This window comes from Lagopus muta, chromosome 4 (assembly GCF_023343835.1).
Source record: "Lagopus muta isolate bLagMut1 chromosome 4, bLagMut1 primary, whole genome shotgun sequence".
NCBI lineage: Eukaryota > Metazoa > Chordata > Aves > Galliformes > Phasianidae > Lagopus > Lagopus muta.
The window spans coordinates 17,962,313-17,980,251 of NC_064436.1; the positions used below are offsets into that span (position 1 = coordinate 17,962,313).

Here is a 17,939-nt window from a genome sequence, read left to right on the forward strand (position 1 = left end):
TCAATATCAGTATCTGCTAAGCTCTTTTTCTCAATTTGAAAGTTCAAGATAAATTGAGATTCATAGGTAGTGATAATTACAAGTCATATGGTCTTCTGATGTAATTAAACCAATTTGTAACACAGCAGATAATTCTTGAACTATTCATTTCTATAGCTCTGTGCAATTAAACAGAAAATTAACTCTTCTTGACCATGCTGAGCTGTAGTGAGCCCATTTCTTCAACCTTTCTCTGTCAGTTCCAAAATTGATAGGTAACAATACAAAAAAAGCAATGCAAGCACTTCCTGCTTCTCCAGAATTTTAACCATCTATTGTCAATGTACCTCTCGTAAGTTTTCTAACAGGATTAAAACCAGGAAATTTTACAGATTTGAGGTTTTGAGTGCTAGTTGCTTTTCATCTTGTGACTTAATGTGAACGAATGGATTGGTTTGCTCCACTAAGACAGAGTTTCTTCCATACTTTTTATGGCAGTAAGCATGACCTCAAGAAAATTTTCTGGTAGCTAAGATTAAACCTTTAAATCCATGGTATAAAAGACAGGTGAGTAAACGTTGGCAGAAATGTAAGCCTATTGCAAACAAATGCGATTTCCATATTAAATCCCACTTCAGAAGCAGCTGGAGTCAGTGGTGTGATTGGTTCTTATTGAAAGAAATGATTAGTTTCCAAATGAGTTGTTGTCAGAATCTCAGTTTCTTAAAGCTTTGATGATCTGAACTGAAATGAAAAACTTTGTAAATGAAGTAGGTGAATCACTGATGCTCAAATATCGAGCTGAAAAGGGAATTAACTATGACTGAAAGAATCATCTTCTGAAAACAATGCTGTTTAACAGATGATTGTTCTGTGCAGATCTGTAGTCTCCAGTTATCACTGATTATGGTGTAATCATCTCAGTAGTATGAAGCTGTTGCATTCTGGAGACTAAATTTTGTTTAAATGGATTTGTATTCTTGTAGGGCTTAGGAAAAACAATTCAAGCTATTGCATTTCTGGCCCATATCTACCAAGAAGGTGATAGTGGTCCACATTTGATAGTTGTGCCAGCTTCAACACTGGGTAAGTTGCAAGTATTGAAGTTACTTGACTTTTAAAAAAAGGAAAAGGAGAGAAATTGTGGATGGGCTATTAAAATTAGGATAACAATTTAAAGAAAGAAATCTGTGTTTTCTCACAATGCTTTTCAGCTCCTCAAGGAATTTGAAGTGGAATGCAAAGTGTAGTGCAAGTATGCTTGTTATAAATTAATTAGACCTTACATGGATTTCTTTAATATAGTGTGATTCACAAAAAATAAAGCTGCTTGACAGTTACAGTTTGAACTTGTTTAGCTAAGTCTGTTATTTACTGAATATTGGCTGAAATTCTGTATCTTCAGGCTGAGCTTAGATACAATTTTTATTGCATTCAAAACATTCAGTGCCTTTTTCCTCCTTGATTCATGCAGTATTTTTAAAGCAGATCAAAATCCTAAAATGATGAGACAAATAGTGTGTTTTAATTTTGTATTTTGATTGTTTAATGAGAGATCAATTAGAAGTGCAAAGAATATAGTGGAATGAAGTACTTTAGCAAGGCTGATGAATTTTAGGATAAACTAGTCCTTTGGAGTTAAATTGGATTTACTGAAAGACTAGGGAAAAGAGAAAGTAGCAATTTTGATTAGGAAGAAAATACTGCTCTTAATTTTTGAAGCCAATACATATCTTACACTTCTAACATACCAAAAAAGGTTTCAGTCAGATCTGTTTGAAAATGCCATTATCAGTATGCTTTTAAAACTCAGTTTTTTTTAAGTAACTCAAAAAAATGCATATAATTTAAAACCTGAGGTGTGAATGAGGGTGCTTTTATGAAGTGATATGTGGAGACTCAAATTGTAGCAGCAACTTTGGCCAAGCTTTTATTATTCAGTGCTCTAAAGCCTGAAAAGTACAGTCTGCCAACAACTCCTCAGACTTTACTGTTGGAGGATCCCATCATCCCCAGGCTGGGTCAAACCCAGGAATAGGACAGATGGCAATTACCAGAAACCGCTTTCTGCAGTTGTATGTGATGGTTTGAGAATAGCACTCATGCACCATGTACAAAGATGTTTGTCTTTGGCCTGGTGATGTTCCTGGTGGCTGTTTTGATGGCTGCACACCTGGAAATTGATCAAGTTATGAAACTTTGCCAATTCCTAGAGGCATTGTGTCTTCTGATGAAATGTTTCTAAATGAAAATAGGTGATAAATGAAGTGATTGCTTTTTGAGGAATTAATTCTTCTGGGGAAGCAATCTGTGAGCATTTAAGCAATGCAGTAGACACTTAAGTTGTTTTAGACCTAGTAGAAACTGATTTCAATCAGAGTTTAAAGCATGAGCTACTTAAGATAGCAGGAGTCATATAGAAAAGGTTTGCTTATGTTAAACTGTTTTTGAATTGTTTAAGAAAGCTTCTAAATCCTTTTGAAGAAGGCGGCTTTGGAGTCTGGTGGTAACTTAGCTTCCCTAAATGTTAACAATTTTTCAGCATTTGGAAAGCTAATTCTTAACATTTGGGAGAATTTTAAGGTATTTGCTTTAAAGTCGAGCTTTAGTTTTAATGCTGAGGTGGTTTGGGAATTATGTAAGGCATAAGAAGAAATAACTTGGATTTTTTTAATTGATATTTTACAGATAACTGGATAAGAGAAGTTAATCTGTGGTGTCCTGAACTGAATGTCCTTTTTTACTATGGTGAGCAATGGCATTTAGAAATTAATTCACTCATACAGTTGGATGCATGTTCAGCCTCAGAAGACATTAATTGCTCATAGAAGCATTGTTTTTAGATTATTTTTCTCATAGAGGAAAACAGCATTAGTTATGTGTATATAATCTTGATTTTACTATGTATTTAGATTTTACATGCATACGTAGTTGTACTTACGTTTTTCATTCCATAGGATCCCAGGAAGATAGGAAACATCTCCGGGCTGACATTAGTAACAGAGTTGTAGATTTCAATGTCATTGTAACTACGTAAGTATAGTAATAAAAAAGCAAAGGAAATCTAGTTACTGTCTACTGACCTCTAGTGATATAACAAAATTTGATCTCTGCCACTTGTATTTCACTAAAAGGCGTGAAGGTTTCTTCATTTCTTCTGTCTTGTTGGCAAGAGTCAAAGCCTATGGAGACTGCTCTTTGCAGTATCACTGAATGAGGGAGGTGTGAAGTGTACTTTGCTAATGAAATTCATAGAATGAATAACTAACAAGCAATATTTAGAATGTGATGAGATGGAAAAGGAATTTCATCTTCTCCAATTAATAATAAAAAGGCTTTTATTAATGCTGTAGCAGATAATGTGCATATTTTCTAATAGGTTTGCATGGATTTTTGAAAAGTGGTATGAAGAGCAGTGGCTCATCAACTGTAATTATTTGACAGTACTAAACTATGTGTATAACCAGTGAATATTAAGATGCTATAATTACAAAATAAACAAGAGAGTTTGGCAAAGCAGATAACAATAACAAAAAGAGAATAGATAGAAAGCTTACCCCTATCCTGGGCTCACTTACAAAACTCCAGCAGAGTGGATCTCCAGAAGAAATCCTTCCCTGCTGGTAGCCAGCTCTTAAATAGGTCTAGGAGGGGTACAGCCAGGCTCCACCCCTTCCTGCAGCACAGGTGAATTGCCTTCAGCTGTGCTCTTCTGGCTGACTCATGGCTTGCCTCAGGTGATCCATCAGAGGTTCAGGCCGTGACTCAGCAGTTCCCATACATATGTTGTGATTGATTATTTCTAGACAGTTTTACTTAAGGTCTCTGCTGTTCTTTTCTGTAGTTCTTAGAATTATACAGAATGTAATTCAGTTGCACGAGCCGTATCTTCATGTTACGTTTGCTTTTAGTGTTTTTTTCTATGATTTATTTTTCTGGCAGGTATAACTGTGCAATTAGCAGCTCAGATGATCGAAGTCTGTTTCGCAAGGTGAAGCTTAACTATGCAATTTTTGATGAAGGTCATATGCTCAAGAACATGAGCTCTGTACGCTACCAGCAGCTAATGAGAATTAATGTAAGACACTTAGGTGGTTGTTTAGTGGAGGGATTGGGGGGGTGACTCCCTGGAGTTTTTTGCTATGTTATCCTTATGGAGAGAAGGAGTTTACATCATGTTTCAGAAACTACAGTATGCAGGTGGACATAAGTTGTGGCGTGGTTTTAGGAGTTTGTCCTCCTGTCCATCCTAGGGGATGAGTTTCCTATGAGATGTAATTGGGTTCTTACAGCATCGGTACAATTAGGATAGTGGTTCAGATTCAGTATTAAGCAGTTTTCCAGTCTTTGCTTGCAGTACAGATAGTAAAATTGCTGTTCTGAAAACTGAAACGATTTGTGCTGGAATATTGTAGTATTTAAGGATGTATTCTGATAGGTCTGTACTAAAAAAGCTAACATTGAAATAGCTTTTTTTAGAAGTTTGCAGCCTATTCAATGTCATTTTAAAAGATAAATTTGGAGTAAGAAGTAATAATAATGAGTAAGAAGTAATATACTTATGATCACTTAAATTATTACAGCTTATTTTTCAATATTTTCCCCAAAAGCATTTTTAGAAAGTTGATGTTTAAGCCGTTAAATTGTGGCTTGTAACTGCAGTTGAAAGCCTGTGTGTAAAGTACTCTTTCACCTTAGAAAAAACAAAATACGTAGGCAACAGTTACTGCATTAATTTTAATTAAGGGAAAAAAAAAAAAACAAACAAACAACCCAAAGCACAATACAGACAGGGAGGATTGTCTTACATCTGGGCTAAGCTTCTTGAGTAGTCTTACACTGATCTAAGGTCAGCTTTGCACAGATCCAAAAGCTTATTTTTTTTTACTTCCCCCAATCAACTATTTCGTAAGACTTACATATGTTTAAAATTTAAATAGTTGTAGTTTAAATCAAGTTCACGTAAGTTCTCAATGGGTGATGTTTCACCTTTCAGTGTTAATTTTTAACACATTCAACTAGTGTTTCTCACTAGTGTTATTTTTTTTTAATTTGGACAAATAGGCAAAGCATCGCTTACTGCTAACAGGAACCCCAGTTCAGAATAACTTGTTGGAGTTGATGTCTCTCTTGAATTTTGTTATGCCACATATGTTCAGTAGCAGCACAAGTGAAATCCGAAGGATGTTCTCTTCAAAAACAGTGAGTGTTGTATATTCTTTCCTTGAAACTAACTTTTTTTACTATGTCACTGCTGCTAACAAGCAAGTGGTACCTTGTAGAAACAGGTGGTGAAAATCTAGAAAGTGAGACAGTAAAATAAACTATTTCAAGTGAACATATACCATAATAGGATGTCTCAGAATGCTATCCTGTTAGGTCTGTCTCTTCTCGTTGAGTCCTCCATCAGCTTAGAAATTATACAATAGTGGTGTTATTGCTGGAAACTTCACCCTGTAATTGAATTCTTGCAATATTTTCCATAGAAGACTGCTGAAGAACAAAGCACATATGAAAAGGAAAGGATTGCACATGCAAAGCAGATAATAAAACCATTCATCTTGAGGAGAGTAAAAGATGAGGTAATTATTTATTTTTAAAATAATGGTTCCTGGATATCAGAAAACCTCATAATCTTTGAGGCTTGTGGAATTTAATGTCAAGTTTCATCAGTGCTGATTTTACATGTTTGTCTAGGAGGAACAAGAATCTTGTTACTGTTCATCTTGAAGTTTGCAAGAACATGACATGCTGTGGTAGTTTTGAATTTCAATGCTCAGTATTTGTTTAATGAAGCTAGGAATTTCAGCTAGGAAAGATCACTAAAAGATTATCTGGTGCACTGAGGAGACATCAAGTGACTTCATTGTCAATTCTGAAAATTCCACTTGTTTGCATCCACTAGCACATGTCTAAGGCTACTCTACAGGGACTGGACTTGCCTCTTGCAGTGGAGAGAGAGGTCTGGGACCTGTTATCCTGAGGATCATGTATTGCTGGTCATGTGAGGTCATAGAATCACCAAGGTTGGATAAGGCCTCCAAGATCATCCAGTCCAACCGTCCACCTATCCCCAATATTTTCCACTAAACCATGTCCCCAAGTGCAGCATCTAAACATTTCTTCAACACCTCCAGTGTCAGTGGCTCTGCTGCCTCTCTAAGCAGCTTTTTCCAGTGCCTAACCACTCTTTTGGAATAGTTTTTTTTCCTAGTGTCCAACCTGAATCTCTCCTGTCTCAGCTTGAGGCCGTTCCCTCTAATCCTGTCACTAGTTACATAAGAGAAGAGGCTGACTCCCTCCTTGCCACAACCTCCTTTCAGGTAGTTGTAGGGAGTGATAATGTTCTCCTGAGCCTCCTCCAGACTAAGTAATGGTACTTCACAGAATCACAGAATTGTTGGGGGTTGGGAGGGACCTCCAGAGATCATCGAGTCCAACCGCCCTGCCAAAGCAGGTTCCCTACACCAGGTCGCACAGGTAGGCATCCAGGCAGGTCTTGAACATCTCCAGAGAAGGAGACTCCACGACCTCCCTGGGCAGCCTGTTCCAGTGCTCCGTCACCCTCACTGTAAAGAAATTCTTGCGCATGTTTGTGCGGAACTTCCTATGCTGCAGTTTCTGGCCGTTTCCCCTTGTCCTGTCTCCACTCACCACTGAAAAGAGTCCGTCCTTGCCATTCTGCCCCCCACACCTTAGATACTTATAGACCTGGATCAGGTCCCCTCTCAGTCTTTTCTCAAGGCTGAACAGACCCAGTTCACTCAGCCTTTCTTCATAAGAGAGATGCTCCAGGCCCTTCACCATCTTCGTGGCCCTCCGCTGGACTCTTTCCAAGAGATCTCTGTCCTTTTTGTACTGGGGAGCCCAGAACTGGACGCAGTACTCCAGATGAGGCCTTACCAGGGCAGAGTAGAGGGGGAGGATCACCTCCCTTGACCTGCTGGCCACGCTCTTTTTAATGCATCCCAGAATGCCATTGGCCCTCTTGGCTACAGGGGCACACTGCTGGCTCATGGCCGACCTGTCGTCCACCAGGACACCCAGGTCACTCTCCGCAGAGCTCCCTTCCAGCAGGTCATCCCCCAGCCTGTACTGGTGCATGCAATTATTCCTCCCCAGATGCAAGACTCTACACTTGTTTTTGTTAAACCTCATCCGGTTTTTTTCTGCTCAGCTCTCCAGCCTGTTTAGGCCTCGCTGAATGGCAGCACGGCTTTCAGGTGTGTCAGCCAATCCTCCCAACTTTGTATCATCAGCAAACTTGCTGAGGGTGGCCACTATCCCCTCATCAAGGTCATTGATGAAGATGTTGAACAAGACCGGACCCAGCACAGACCCCTGGGAGACACCACTGGTTACAGGTCTCCAGCCAGACTCTGCACTGCCAACGACAACCCTCTGTGCTCTGCCAGTCAGCCAGTTCTCAACCCACCTCACTGTCCACTCATCTGTCATCTTCCTCAGCTTTGTTATAAGGATGTCATGGGGGACAGTATCAAAAGCCTTGCTGAAATCAAGGTAGACTACATCCACTGCTCTCCCCCCATCCACCCAGCCAGAGACAACATCATAGAAGGCTACCAGGTTGGTCAAGCGCGACCTCCCCCTGGTGAACCCGTGCTGACTACTCCTGATAACCTCCTTTTCTTCCAGTTGTCTGGAGATGACATCCAGCACCAGCAGTTCCATCACCTTTCCAGGGACAGAGGTGAGGCTGACTGGCCTATAATTGCCTGGATCTTCCTTCTTGCCCTTTTTGAAGTCCGGAGTGACATTGGCTATCCTCCATTCTTCATGCACCTCCTCTGTCCTCCAAGACCTCTCAAAGATGACAGAAAGCGGTTCAGCAGTCACCTCTGCCAGCTCCCTCAGCACCCGTGGATGCATCCCATCGGGTCCCATGGATTTGTGAACATTGGTGTTGCCTAGGCACTCTCGGACCACCTCTTCCCTGACCGAAGGGAGATCTTATTCCCCAGACTCTCTCACTAACCTCCAGGGTCTCAGATTCCCGAGGGGGAGCTTTTTCACTGAAGACAGAAGCAAAGAAAGCATTCAGTATCTCTGCGTTCTCAGCATCCCCCATTACCAGAACACCCCCGTCACTTAGCAGGGGAGCCACATTCTCCTTAGTCTTCCTTTTACTGTTAACATACTTAAAAAAGCCTTTTTTATTATCCTTTATCCCCTTCGCCAGATTTAATTCCAGGTGGGCTTTAGCCTTCCTCGTCGCATCCCTGCAGGCCCTGACAACATTCCTGTATTCTTCCCAAGTAGTCAGACCCTTTTTCCACATTTCATAGGCCTTCTTCTTTCCTTTGAGTTTGTGCACGAGCTCCTTGCTCATCCACACAGGTCTCTTGCCACCCTTTCCCGGTTTCTTCCTCACAGGGACACACCAATCCTGAGCTTGGAAGAAGAGCTCCTTAAATGCTGACCAGCTCTCACAGGCCCCCATACCTTCTAACACCAAAAAAGCCCACGGGATAGCTCCAAGTAGGTCCCGGAAGAGATCGAAGTTGGCTCTCCTAAAGTCCAGGGTAGCAATCCTACTTTTTGCTTTACTTCTTCAACTCAGGATCTTGAACTCCACCATCTCGTGGTCATTACAATCCAAGCTGCCTCCGACCTTTACTTCCCTGACAAGCCCTTCTCTAGTAGTGAGAATAAGGTCCAGCAGTACCCCTCTCCTCGTCGATTCCTCAACCACCTGCATCAGGAAGTTGTCATCAACACATTGCAGGAACCGTCTGGACCATGCATGCCTGGCCACATTGCTTTTCCAGCAAATATCTGGATAATTGAAGTTCCCCATAAGCACCAGTGCCTGGGATCATGACGCTGCTTCCAGTTGCTTGTGGAAGGCCTCATCAACCTCCTTCTCCTGATCGGGGGGCTTGTGCTCCAAGCCCCTCACCAGCTTCATTGCCTTTGAACACACTGCAGGACCTCAATGTCTGTCTCATAGTGAGGGGCCCAAAACTGAATGCAGTACTCAGTATCCACCCTCACCGGTGCTGAGTGTAGAGGACTGATTTCTTCTCTGCTCTTGCTGTGAAAACACTATTTCTGGTGCACGCCAGGATGCCATTGGTCTTCTTGGCCAATTGGGCACACTGTTGTTTCATTCAGCTGAGTGTTAACCAATACCCCCAGATCTGTTTCCTCTACACAGTCTTCCAGCCACTCTGCCCCAGGCCTTTAGTGTTGCCTGGGGTTGTTGAGGCCAAAGTGCAGGATGTGGCACTTGGTCTTGTTGAACTTCATCCTGTAGACTTCAGTCCAGCCTGCCCAGAGCCCTCTGTAGGGCCTTCCTACCCCCAGGCGGATCAGCACTTCTGCTCAAGTTGGTCTCATTTGCATACTTACTGAGGGTGTGCTCAATCCATTCGTCCTGGTTATCAATAAAGATACTGAACAGGTTAGGCCCCAGAATGGACCCCTGGGTAATACCACTCATGACCAGTCGCCAGCTGGATTTAACTTCATTCACCACCACTCTCTGGGCTTGGCCTTCAGGCCAGTTCTTTACCTGGCAAAGTGTGTACCTGTCCAAACCATACCCTACCAGCTTCCATGGGAAAATACTGTGGGAGACAGTGTAAAAGGCTTTGATGAAATCTATGTACACATCACATCAACAAACAGAATCATAGAATCACCAAGGTTGGAAAAGACCTAAAAGATCATCCAGTCCAACCATTCACCTATTCCCAATAGCTCCCACTAAACCATGTCCCTCAACACAACATCCAGTCTTTGCTTGAACATCCCCAGGGTCGGCGACTCCACCTCCTCCCTGGGCAGTCCATTCCATTGCCTGACCACCCTTTCTGAAAAGTAATACTTCCTAATGTCCAGCTTGAATCTTCCCTGCCATAGCTTGAAACCATTCCCTCTGGTCCTATCACTAATGACATGAGAGAAGAGGCCGACCCCCAGCTCACTACAGCCTCCCTTCAGGAAGTTATAGAGCACAGGAAGTATAGTTATACATCAACAGCCTTTCCTTCAACCACCTGACAAATCACTCAGTCATATAAGGAGATGAGGTTGGTCAAGCAGGACATGTCTTTCATGAACCAATGCTGGCTGGGCCTGATTCCCTGCTTGTCCTACACATGTTGTGTGATCTCCCTTATGATGATCTGCTCCATAACCTTGCCTGGCACCAAGGTCAGGCTGACAGGCCTGTAGTTCCTTAAATTCCCCTTATGACCCTTCTTGTAGATGGGTGTTATGCTGGCAAGACTCCAATCCTCTGGGACTTCTCTGGTTGACCAGCAGTGCTGGTAGATAATGAATTGCCAAGCTGCTTTCCAACTCTGCCAGCTCCATCAGCACCCTTTGGTGCATCTCATCTGGCCCCATGAACATGTGGCAGTCCAGATGAAGCACTAGGTCTGTTTCTATCAGAATCGTGGGGAGGTTTGTTCATCCCAGACTTCCAGGTCAGGCTAGAGTACCCCATGGATAACTAGTCTGACTTTTAAAGAGAGATGTAAGGGAGATATTGAGAACTTCAGTCTTTTCTTTTTTTCCCAGTGGACATGTTCTCTCCTGCATCCACTAGAGGATGGAGATTCTCCTTAACCCTCCTCTTACTATTTGTAAAAAAAAGTTTTTTGTTTTCTCTTAACCCAACACCAAGTTGAGTTCAAGCTGGGCTTCTGTTCTTTCTATCTCCCTACGCATCCTGACAACTTCTTTGTACTTTCCTTGAGTTGCCCATCCCTTCTTCCACAGGAGGCAAATTCTCTTTTTCTCCTGGAGCCTCAGGAAAAGCTCCCTGTTCATCCACTCTGGTTGTCTTCCCCACCAGCTCATCTTGCACAAGGGGATAACCTGTTCCTGTGCCTTTAAGACTTCCTTCTTCCAGAGTGACCAGCCTTCCTGGACCCCTTTGCCCTTCAGGTCTGAATTCCAAGGGGCCCTCTCTACCGGTGTCCTGAGAAGTTCAAAATTTGCCCTCCAGAAGTCCAAAGCAGCAGTTTTGCTGCACCCCCTTCCTTCACCAGGAATCAAGAACTCTCCCATTTTGCAGTCACTCTGTCCAAGACAGCTCCTGACCTCCATGTTTCCCACCAGTCTTCTTCTGTGAACACCAGGTCTAGCAGGGCATCTCTCCTGGTAGTCTCTTTTACCAGCTGTGTTAGGATGATGCAGGATGACATTTTACTTTAATTCAAAGTGTTAAGGCAGTAAATGATCATGTATACTTTTTTGCATGTAATGGACTAAAAACAGATTATGTTGCTATCATCCAAATGTTTCTTTTTCAGTTTAAATTCAGAACTTAGCTAAATCCTTCTTTAATGCATGCAGTTCTGAACAGACTGGAAAAACATAATAATTGGAAGAGGGTTTCTGTGTCTTTCTGTGATTCATGTGCACTTAGTAGTCAGTAGGTTCAAAAATAGTTTGCTTTGATTAGCAGGAAGGTGGGTTCCTAGTAGTGTGTTTTATTTTGTTCAGGTGCTGGTTTTTGGTTGGTTGTTTTTTTCTTTTGAAGTGTTCAGATTATGTTATTTTAGGAGATGTGTGATGCGTAATTCAAGACAAGTTCTGAATTTGTAAGTCGAACTACTGACTTGATTTCAATTAGCAAAGTTGCAGCCAATGGAAGAAGTTGGCATGAAGGGAATGAGTAGAATAACTGAAGAGCAGGCTTGTAAAATAGAACCTGGTACATTTTTATTTTCTCAGGTCCTTAAACAACTACCTCCCAAAAAAGATCACATTGAATTATGTGCCATGTCTGAGAAGCAAGAGCAACTATACTGTGATCTCTTAAACAAGCTGAAGAAAACTATGAAGGGTAACGGTATATGATGGCTTCATTTCCTTTTGCTGTTTTTTTTTTTTTCCTAAGCTTAGATTTCTGTTGAGTGGAACTACAAAGTTTTTGCTTTGTAAAGATGTTTAATACTCATAAAGTGACTATATCCCTTCTGTGATTTATTTTTAAATAGCGGAAATATTGAATATAAGGAGTTTTCCTTAAAACTAATGTTCTCCTGAGAGATGAAGATGCAGATTTGTGCTGCTTCTGAATATACCTTATTTTTTTGTTGGCAGAGAAAAACTCTGATATGGGAAATGCAATGATGCAACTTAGAAAAATGGCTAATCACCCTCTCTTACATCGTCAGTATTACACAGCTGACAAACTCAAGGCAATGTCTAAACTTATGCTCAAGGTAAGGTGATGAGATTCAGCAGCAGTCTCTAATTCCTCAGAATTTTTATTGTAACTTGAACTTACTTTTATTGTCAGTCCTTAGATCAAAAGTGTGTCTTTGTAAATCTTAATTCATTATTGCTGCTTTTTGTTTTTTCTGCATCTATCCAGCCAAGTTCTGTGTGTTTTAACACTCTGTCTTCTAGAACCGAGGTTAAATGGGGAGAATAGTTCTGAGATTGCAGTTATCATCTTTTCTATGACCCTTACCCTTTAACACCTCTTCCCTCTAAACCAAAACTTAAAACCATAATACTTAAGAAAATGTCTCAGGAGGAGGGCATCTGGGTTTATTAGTGTTTTCTGAGCAGCAAGGAATCTAGGCGATATAGATGTAAAAACAGGGTACTGATGTATTCAAGTATTGAGGGGTTTTTGGTCACACATCTGCGTTTAGTGCCTGTGGAGTTGGGGAAAAATTATTGCATCTTTCTAAAGTGCAAACAAAAGAGATCTTGGGACACGCAGGAAGGTGTACTCTGAGAAAGCTGCAGCTGGCTTTGAGTATCTGTAGCTTTGCTAAAAATAAAGCCAGTCAGGGTTGGGGGGAAGGGAAGAAGTCATTCATTTTTATGAAGGATTCTTGTACCTTTTTTATTCCTTCTCATGCCATCGTACTCTCCAGATGTGGCTTTTCTTTTCCTCTTTCTTCCAGGCATGACATCCCTCTACCCACCCTACATCTTGGGCTGGGCTTCCCATGTCTTCTACCATCTAACCAAGGATTGGATCTCCCTTTTAGGGAGTGTGTCTTCAGGGGAAGAGGTCTGATACAGGGGCAAAAGATCATAGGGCTTGATGGGAACTAGGTAATGGCTGTGGAGGTTGAGAATATACTTAGTTTTTGATAGCACAAACTCTTGTAAGAGTTAAATTGTAAAGTGACAATCTTCTATTATAAACCTGGGGTTGCAGATTTCATCTTCTGTTGCTTGCATGAGCCATGCTCTGGCATTTGTCAATGTCTAGTTGTGCTGCTTTTTGTTCTTACAGAAACTGTGGATGTAATTGGTTTTTGATTTCCTTGTCTGTGTATCAAGATTGTATATTGTATTGTTTTCCTTCATTTTTGCTAATAGGAACCCACACATTGTGACGCAAATCCTGACCTTATCTTTGAAGATATGACAGTAATGACAGATTTTGAACTACATTTGCTTTGTAAGCAATATACTCATGTCAGTGACTTCAAGTTAGATATGGATCAGATTTTGGATTCGGGAAAGTTTAGAGTATTGGAACGCCTTCTGTCTGACCTTAAAGAGAAGGTTTGTACTGCAAATCATTGAAATGTCCTTTGCTGTCTTTATAATGGCTGGCACCAAAAAAACCCTCACCATGTGGTCACAAGCAGCTGTATGTGCTACTCTGTTGCTTTTGTATGGAGTATTACAGTCAGATTTAATGTGTGTGCAGTGCACTGCTTTTAACATGTAGTCCTACTTCTGCACTTTGCTCTATAGACAATAAGATTACACAGTGAAAGTAAGCTTCCTCATTTTTCAAGTATTGAATTTTCTAACCCAAGTTAACATGACAGTTAGTAGGTAGGCACAGTATCGCTTTCACAGCTCATAAGGGTTGAATCATCTGACTTCCTTTTGGCCTTTGAATAAGACTATTAATTTGGCTTAATACATGGCTGTTTTAACATGAACATAAGGTGTCATTTTTTGAGTTACAAACTCACACTGGCTTATTGTGCAAATAAGCATGTAGCCAAATATTTCAACAGGGAGCTATGATATGGAAAACAGCTCAAATTTAACAGTTTTTAACATATTTTTATAGGTCTGTCACTCTTGCACTTGACTTGTGATTTCGAGGTTGCTTAATTGACCCAAGTACAAAATAACTAAAAAAACTTCTGGCTCTAACTAAAAGTGGATTAACACAACAGAAATACTGTACATGTTTTATTAAAAGTCAGTCTGCAGTCTTAGTAATGTCAGCTTCATTTTTCAGTTTGGAAATCAGGGATTCTAAGTAAAATCACTTTTTAAATGCAAATACTACATTTGTCTAGTTCATCACTTTAACTGGAGTGTTTTAAAACTTTTGTTTTTCTATGTCATTTCCAGGGTGACAGAGTTGTGTTGTTTAGCCAGTTTACAATGGTACTGGATATCTTGGAAGTTTTCCTAAAACATTGGCAACACAGGTATATTAGGTTGGATGGAAAAACACAGATTTCTGACAGGTATGTGACTTCTGTTTGTTTTCTGAAGGCAGTTGAAGAAATGGATTTGCCGTTTGCAGAGAGGATCTGACTTACTAACCTTTGTTTTCTAACATAGAATTTTATATTTGCTGGGAATTTACTCTAGTAGGAGTTTAATGTTGAATTTCAGATTGCCTTAACAAGGTTGAGGCTGAAAGGTGAGTTTAGAAGATCAGATTGTCATTAGCATATCCAACTGGAAAACTTTCAACTTTGCTATAAATGATGTTTTGATTTGCTTTTATGTCAGCATGACTTTTGTTAAGGCTCACCTGTAGACACTTCCCATTTCCTGGAATCTTTTTTCAGATGCTCTTTTCTTCTTTCAATAATCAAGTTATTGGTATGATGTTACTTCCCACTTGCAGCTGAAATCTCTACTCTTCTTAACTTTCAAGTGCAATTAGTGCAAGACAGTTGTGAACCTAAATTCTTCACTGTCCTGTCACCTGTTTTGCCATAGTCCTCCCCACCCCCTTCCACCAGCTCATTCTTTGTATTCCTTGATGATAATCCAAAATCTTATTCCAAACATCGCTTCATTCTTTGCTCTGTCTTACCAATCTTTAAGTATGTTCTGGTCACCCCTTAGAATTGTCACACCTTTTCCTTTATGCCTAACATCTGTACTTTTGAGTTGCTTTGCAATCCCCCTGGCCTCTTCCTCATATCATAATTATAACTTCTATATTTAACTCTGAAGCAAGAGTTTTGTTGTTTTCTAAGACCTGATGCATGCGTTCCTATGTTCCGTAGGATACATCTAATAGATGAGTTCAATACAGATATGGGTATATTTGTGTTCCTCCTGTCAACCAAAGCTGGCGGCTTGGGAATCAATCTGACTTCAGCGAATGTTGTTATTCTTCATGACATCGATTGCAATCCATACAATGATAAGCAAGCAGAAGATCGATGCCATAGAGTAGGTCAAACAAGGTAAGACTTCTTAGTTATGATGCTTGTTTCTCTTGGAGGCAAACAGTTTGATTTAAAGATTCCATTTTAATCAGATTTCTCTAAGCCGTCTCTGGATTGCTTGGAAGCTAAATAGTTGCAGTTGTTTTACGATTGCATGGTTGTAGGTGGAACTAACCTTAATTACATTCTACTCTAATTTTTCATTTTTCCGCAGTTCACATCAGTTCTTAGCACCAGAAATTTATATGAAGACTGGTCGCAAGTCATTGGAACTGGCTGAAAAAGCTGGTTGTTTTCTTCCAAAGACTTCTAAGCTTTAAAATGCCGCAGTGCCTTGAAGAAAGGATCAGTTTTCTGCTCTGTATTCTTCACTGAGGAATAAGTTGTGAGGCATAGAATGTGTTTAGTAAATGGTATTTTGCCTGTAGTATTCAGTTGCTTCTATGAACGTGAGTTTTTTGAGACCATACAGACCCTTGTGCTGGCTGAGGAGAAAACAAGTTTTCTGTCAGTATGGAGCATAACTGGTCCAAAGAGGGAAACTCTGCTTTAGTATTGTTGTAAACTACTGCCATTCAAACAAAGGCATAAGTCCTTTCCTTTTACACTGATCCAAAGAAACTGTAAAGATGTATTTATCCTATTTTGTGCTTTTCAGAGAAGTAAAAGTCATAAAGCTGATCAGTAAAGGGACTATTGAAGAATCCATGCTCAAAATGAATCAGCAGAAATTGAAGTTAGAACAAGATATGACTGCAGCAGATTTGGGTAAGTCTCTTGCCAGAAATGATTTCACCTTACATGAGTTAAGGAGATCACTGCAGTATATTATTCCAAAAAACTGCACTCGTAATTAAGATGAGACAATTTTTAGTTCCACTTTAAACTAGAAAAATGTATTGTGCCAGTTTACTTTTCAGCTTGACAGGAAGTGTCCCTTGAATCTGACACGCAGACCAAATGCTTGCAAGTAGAGGATTGTGTGCAGTTTTGAGATTCTAGATTTTTGTCAGTTTATGTAAAATACTTATTGCTCTACTAATGTATGTTTTGATTCTTCAGGAGAAGAAGGGGCCATTCCAGCAGATATAGCCACGCTATTGAAAGCCTCATTAGGTCTCTAAATTGTAAATATGTGGAATTTAAGGAAGAAATGCAATGCCATACCCCCGAGGACTCTTATGTTATTGATGACCATGAGTTTTCTGAAGTTTTATAACTTTTTGTAGTTTCTTCATTTTATTCCTCATGGTATTGATAATTTTTAACACTGGTAGCATTCTTTCAATGCTTGAAAACATAAACAGTACAAGTCTATCAACATCAGATGCTGAAGAAACATTATTTTACAGGACGTTTTTCAAAATGGGGACCTACGTAGTAATTGTTTTAATAAATCTGCTACTGCTTAAGATTTGTCAGTATTTTTGTAATTATTTCTACCTCCAGACATATAAATAAACTGTCTGTTTCACTGGATTATGCTTGTAGATTTCTTTTATATGTGCCTTATTTGACAATGCCTAAGTCTGTTCCTGCTTGTTCTGGTTCTTTTGACGTACTGTCCTGGTTTTATATCAATTTGTTCAAATAAAATTCCATGTATTATCAACATGTTCTCATGTTGTGGTTATTGGGAGAGGAGGGTGGAACTGATGACTTGCATGATACAAATCAGAGACAGCTTTCAAACTATCCAAAGTGCTCCATTTGACTTGACTTCTCTTATCTGTTAGTAAATATTTACTATTATCGTATTCAAATAAAAGTTGCTTTAGAATACAGATTATGAAAATGGGAGTTCCTGCCTGTAGCAGAAATGCTAAGTCTGCCTGAAGCAGTGATTGAACACCTGGTGGAAGGCAGGGCCAGCAGGGGAGCTCAGGTGCATGCATTGTACCTGAGTGATTGGAAGGGATGGAGCCAGGATCTACCCCTTCCCAGACCTTATTTAAGGGTTGGCAGTGGATGCAAGGCTATTTTCTTGAAAATCCCTGTGTATCTGAGGCTTTTTTGAAGGTAAGAAGCATCTTTTCTTTATTTCTGTGCCTAAAACTGCTGCATTTGAGCAGGTCTTTGCTTGCTGCAGCCTTGGACCTTGCTACTCTGCTGTCATGCTGTCACTGCTGCGCTTTCCTTTGTATTACAGTGATGAGTTTTCTATTCAGGTTGTAATTTTCTTAGTCAGTCCTGGAGATACCAGGTCTATGGTCTGATAGTGAAGTGCCCTAGTTGCAGAACTTATGTCACAGGATTGCAGAACTGTAGGGATTGGAAGGGACCTCTAGAAATCATTGAGTTCAATTCCCCTTCTAAGGCAGGCTCCTGTAGCAGGTTCATGGTTAAGTGTGCAGGCAGATCTTGATTATCTCTGTAGAAGGAGAGTCCACTATCTCTTCGTACATCTTGTTCCAGTGCTTTATCACTGATAGTAAATAAGTTCATTTTTGTGTTAGTGTGGAGCTTCCCGTGTTCTAGATTCTGCCCATTGTCCCTTTTTCTTTTGTTGCTCACCACCAAGAGTCTTATCTCTTACAGCTTGGCTTCAACACTTGAGATATTTATAAACAGTGA

At 40.3% G+C, this 17,939-nt stretch overlaps 1 protein-coding gene across 3 annotated transcripts in view; it reads left to right on the top strand.

Annotated features, from left to right (window-relative positions):
* SMARCAD1 (SWI/SNF-related, matrix-associated actin-dependent regulator of chromatin, subfamily a, containing DEAD/H box 1) overlaps positions 1 to 16,977 on the top strand; it is a 45,131-nt gene extending 28,154 nt beyond the window's left edge. The window contains exons 12-24 of one of the 3 annotated variants that reach the window (XM_048941273.1): positions 966 to 1,065; positions 2,668 to 2,727; positions 2,937 to 3,012; positions 3,922 to 4,057; positions 5,044 to 5,181; positions 5,466 to 5,561; positions 11,689 to 11,806; positions 12,061 to 12,182; positions 13,303 to 13,491; positions 14,305 to 14,423; positions 15,201 to 15,383; positions 16,024 to 16,133; positions 16,428 to 16,977. In XM_048941273.1, coding sequence (XP_048797230.1) covers positions 966 to 1,065; positions 2,668 to 2,727; positions 2,937 to 3,012; positions 3,922 to 4,057; positions 5,044 to 5,181; positions 5,466 to 5,561; positions 11,689 to 11,806; positions 12,061 to 12,182; positions 13,303 to 13,491; positions 14,305 to 14,423; positions 15,201 to 15,383; positions 16,024 to 16,133; positions 16,428 to 16,489 — 1,509 coding nt within the window. In that variant the 3' untranslated portion in view covers positions 16,490 to 16,977. Of the gene's footprint in view, positions 1 to 965; positions 1,066 to 2,667; positions 2,728 to 2,936; positions 3,013 to 3,921; positions 4,058 to 5,043; positions 5,182 to 5,465; positions 5,562 to 11,688; positions 11,807 to 12,060; positions 12,183 to 13,302; positions 13,492 to 14,304; positions 14,424 to 15,200; positions 15,384 to 16,023 lie in introns of all 3 variants that reach the window. The other 2 variants (XM_048941271.1, XM_048941272.1) reach the window with 2 other exon arrangements.
* The last annotated feature ends 962 nt before the right edge of the window (positions 16,978 to 17,939 follow it).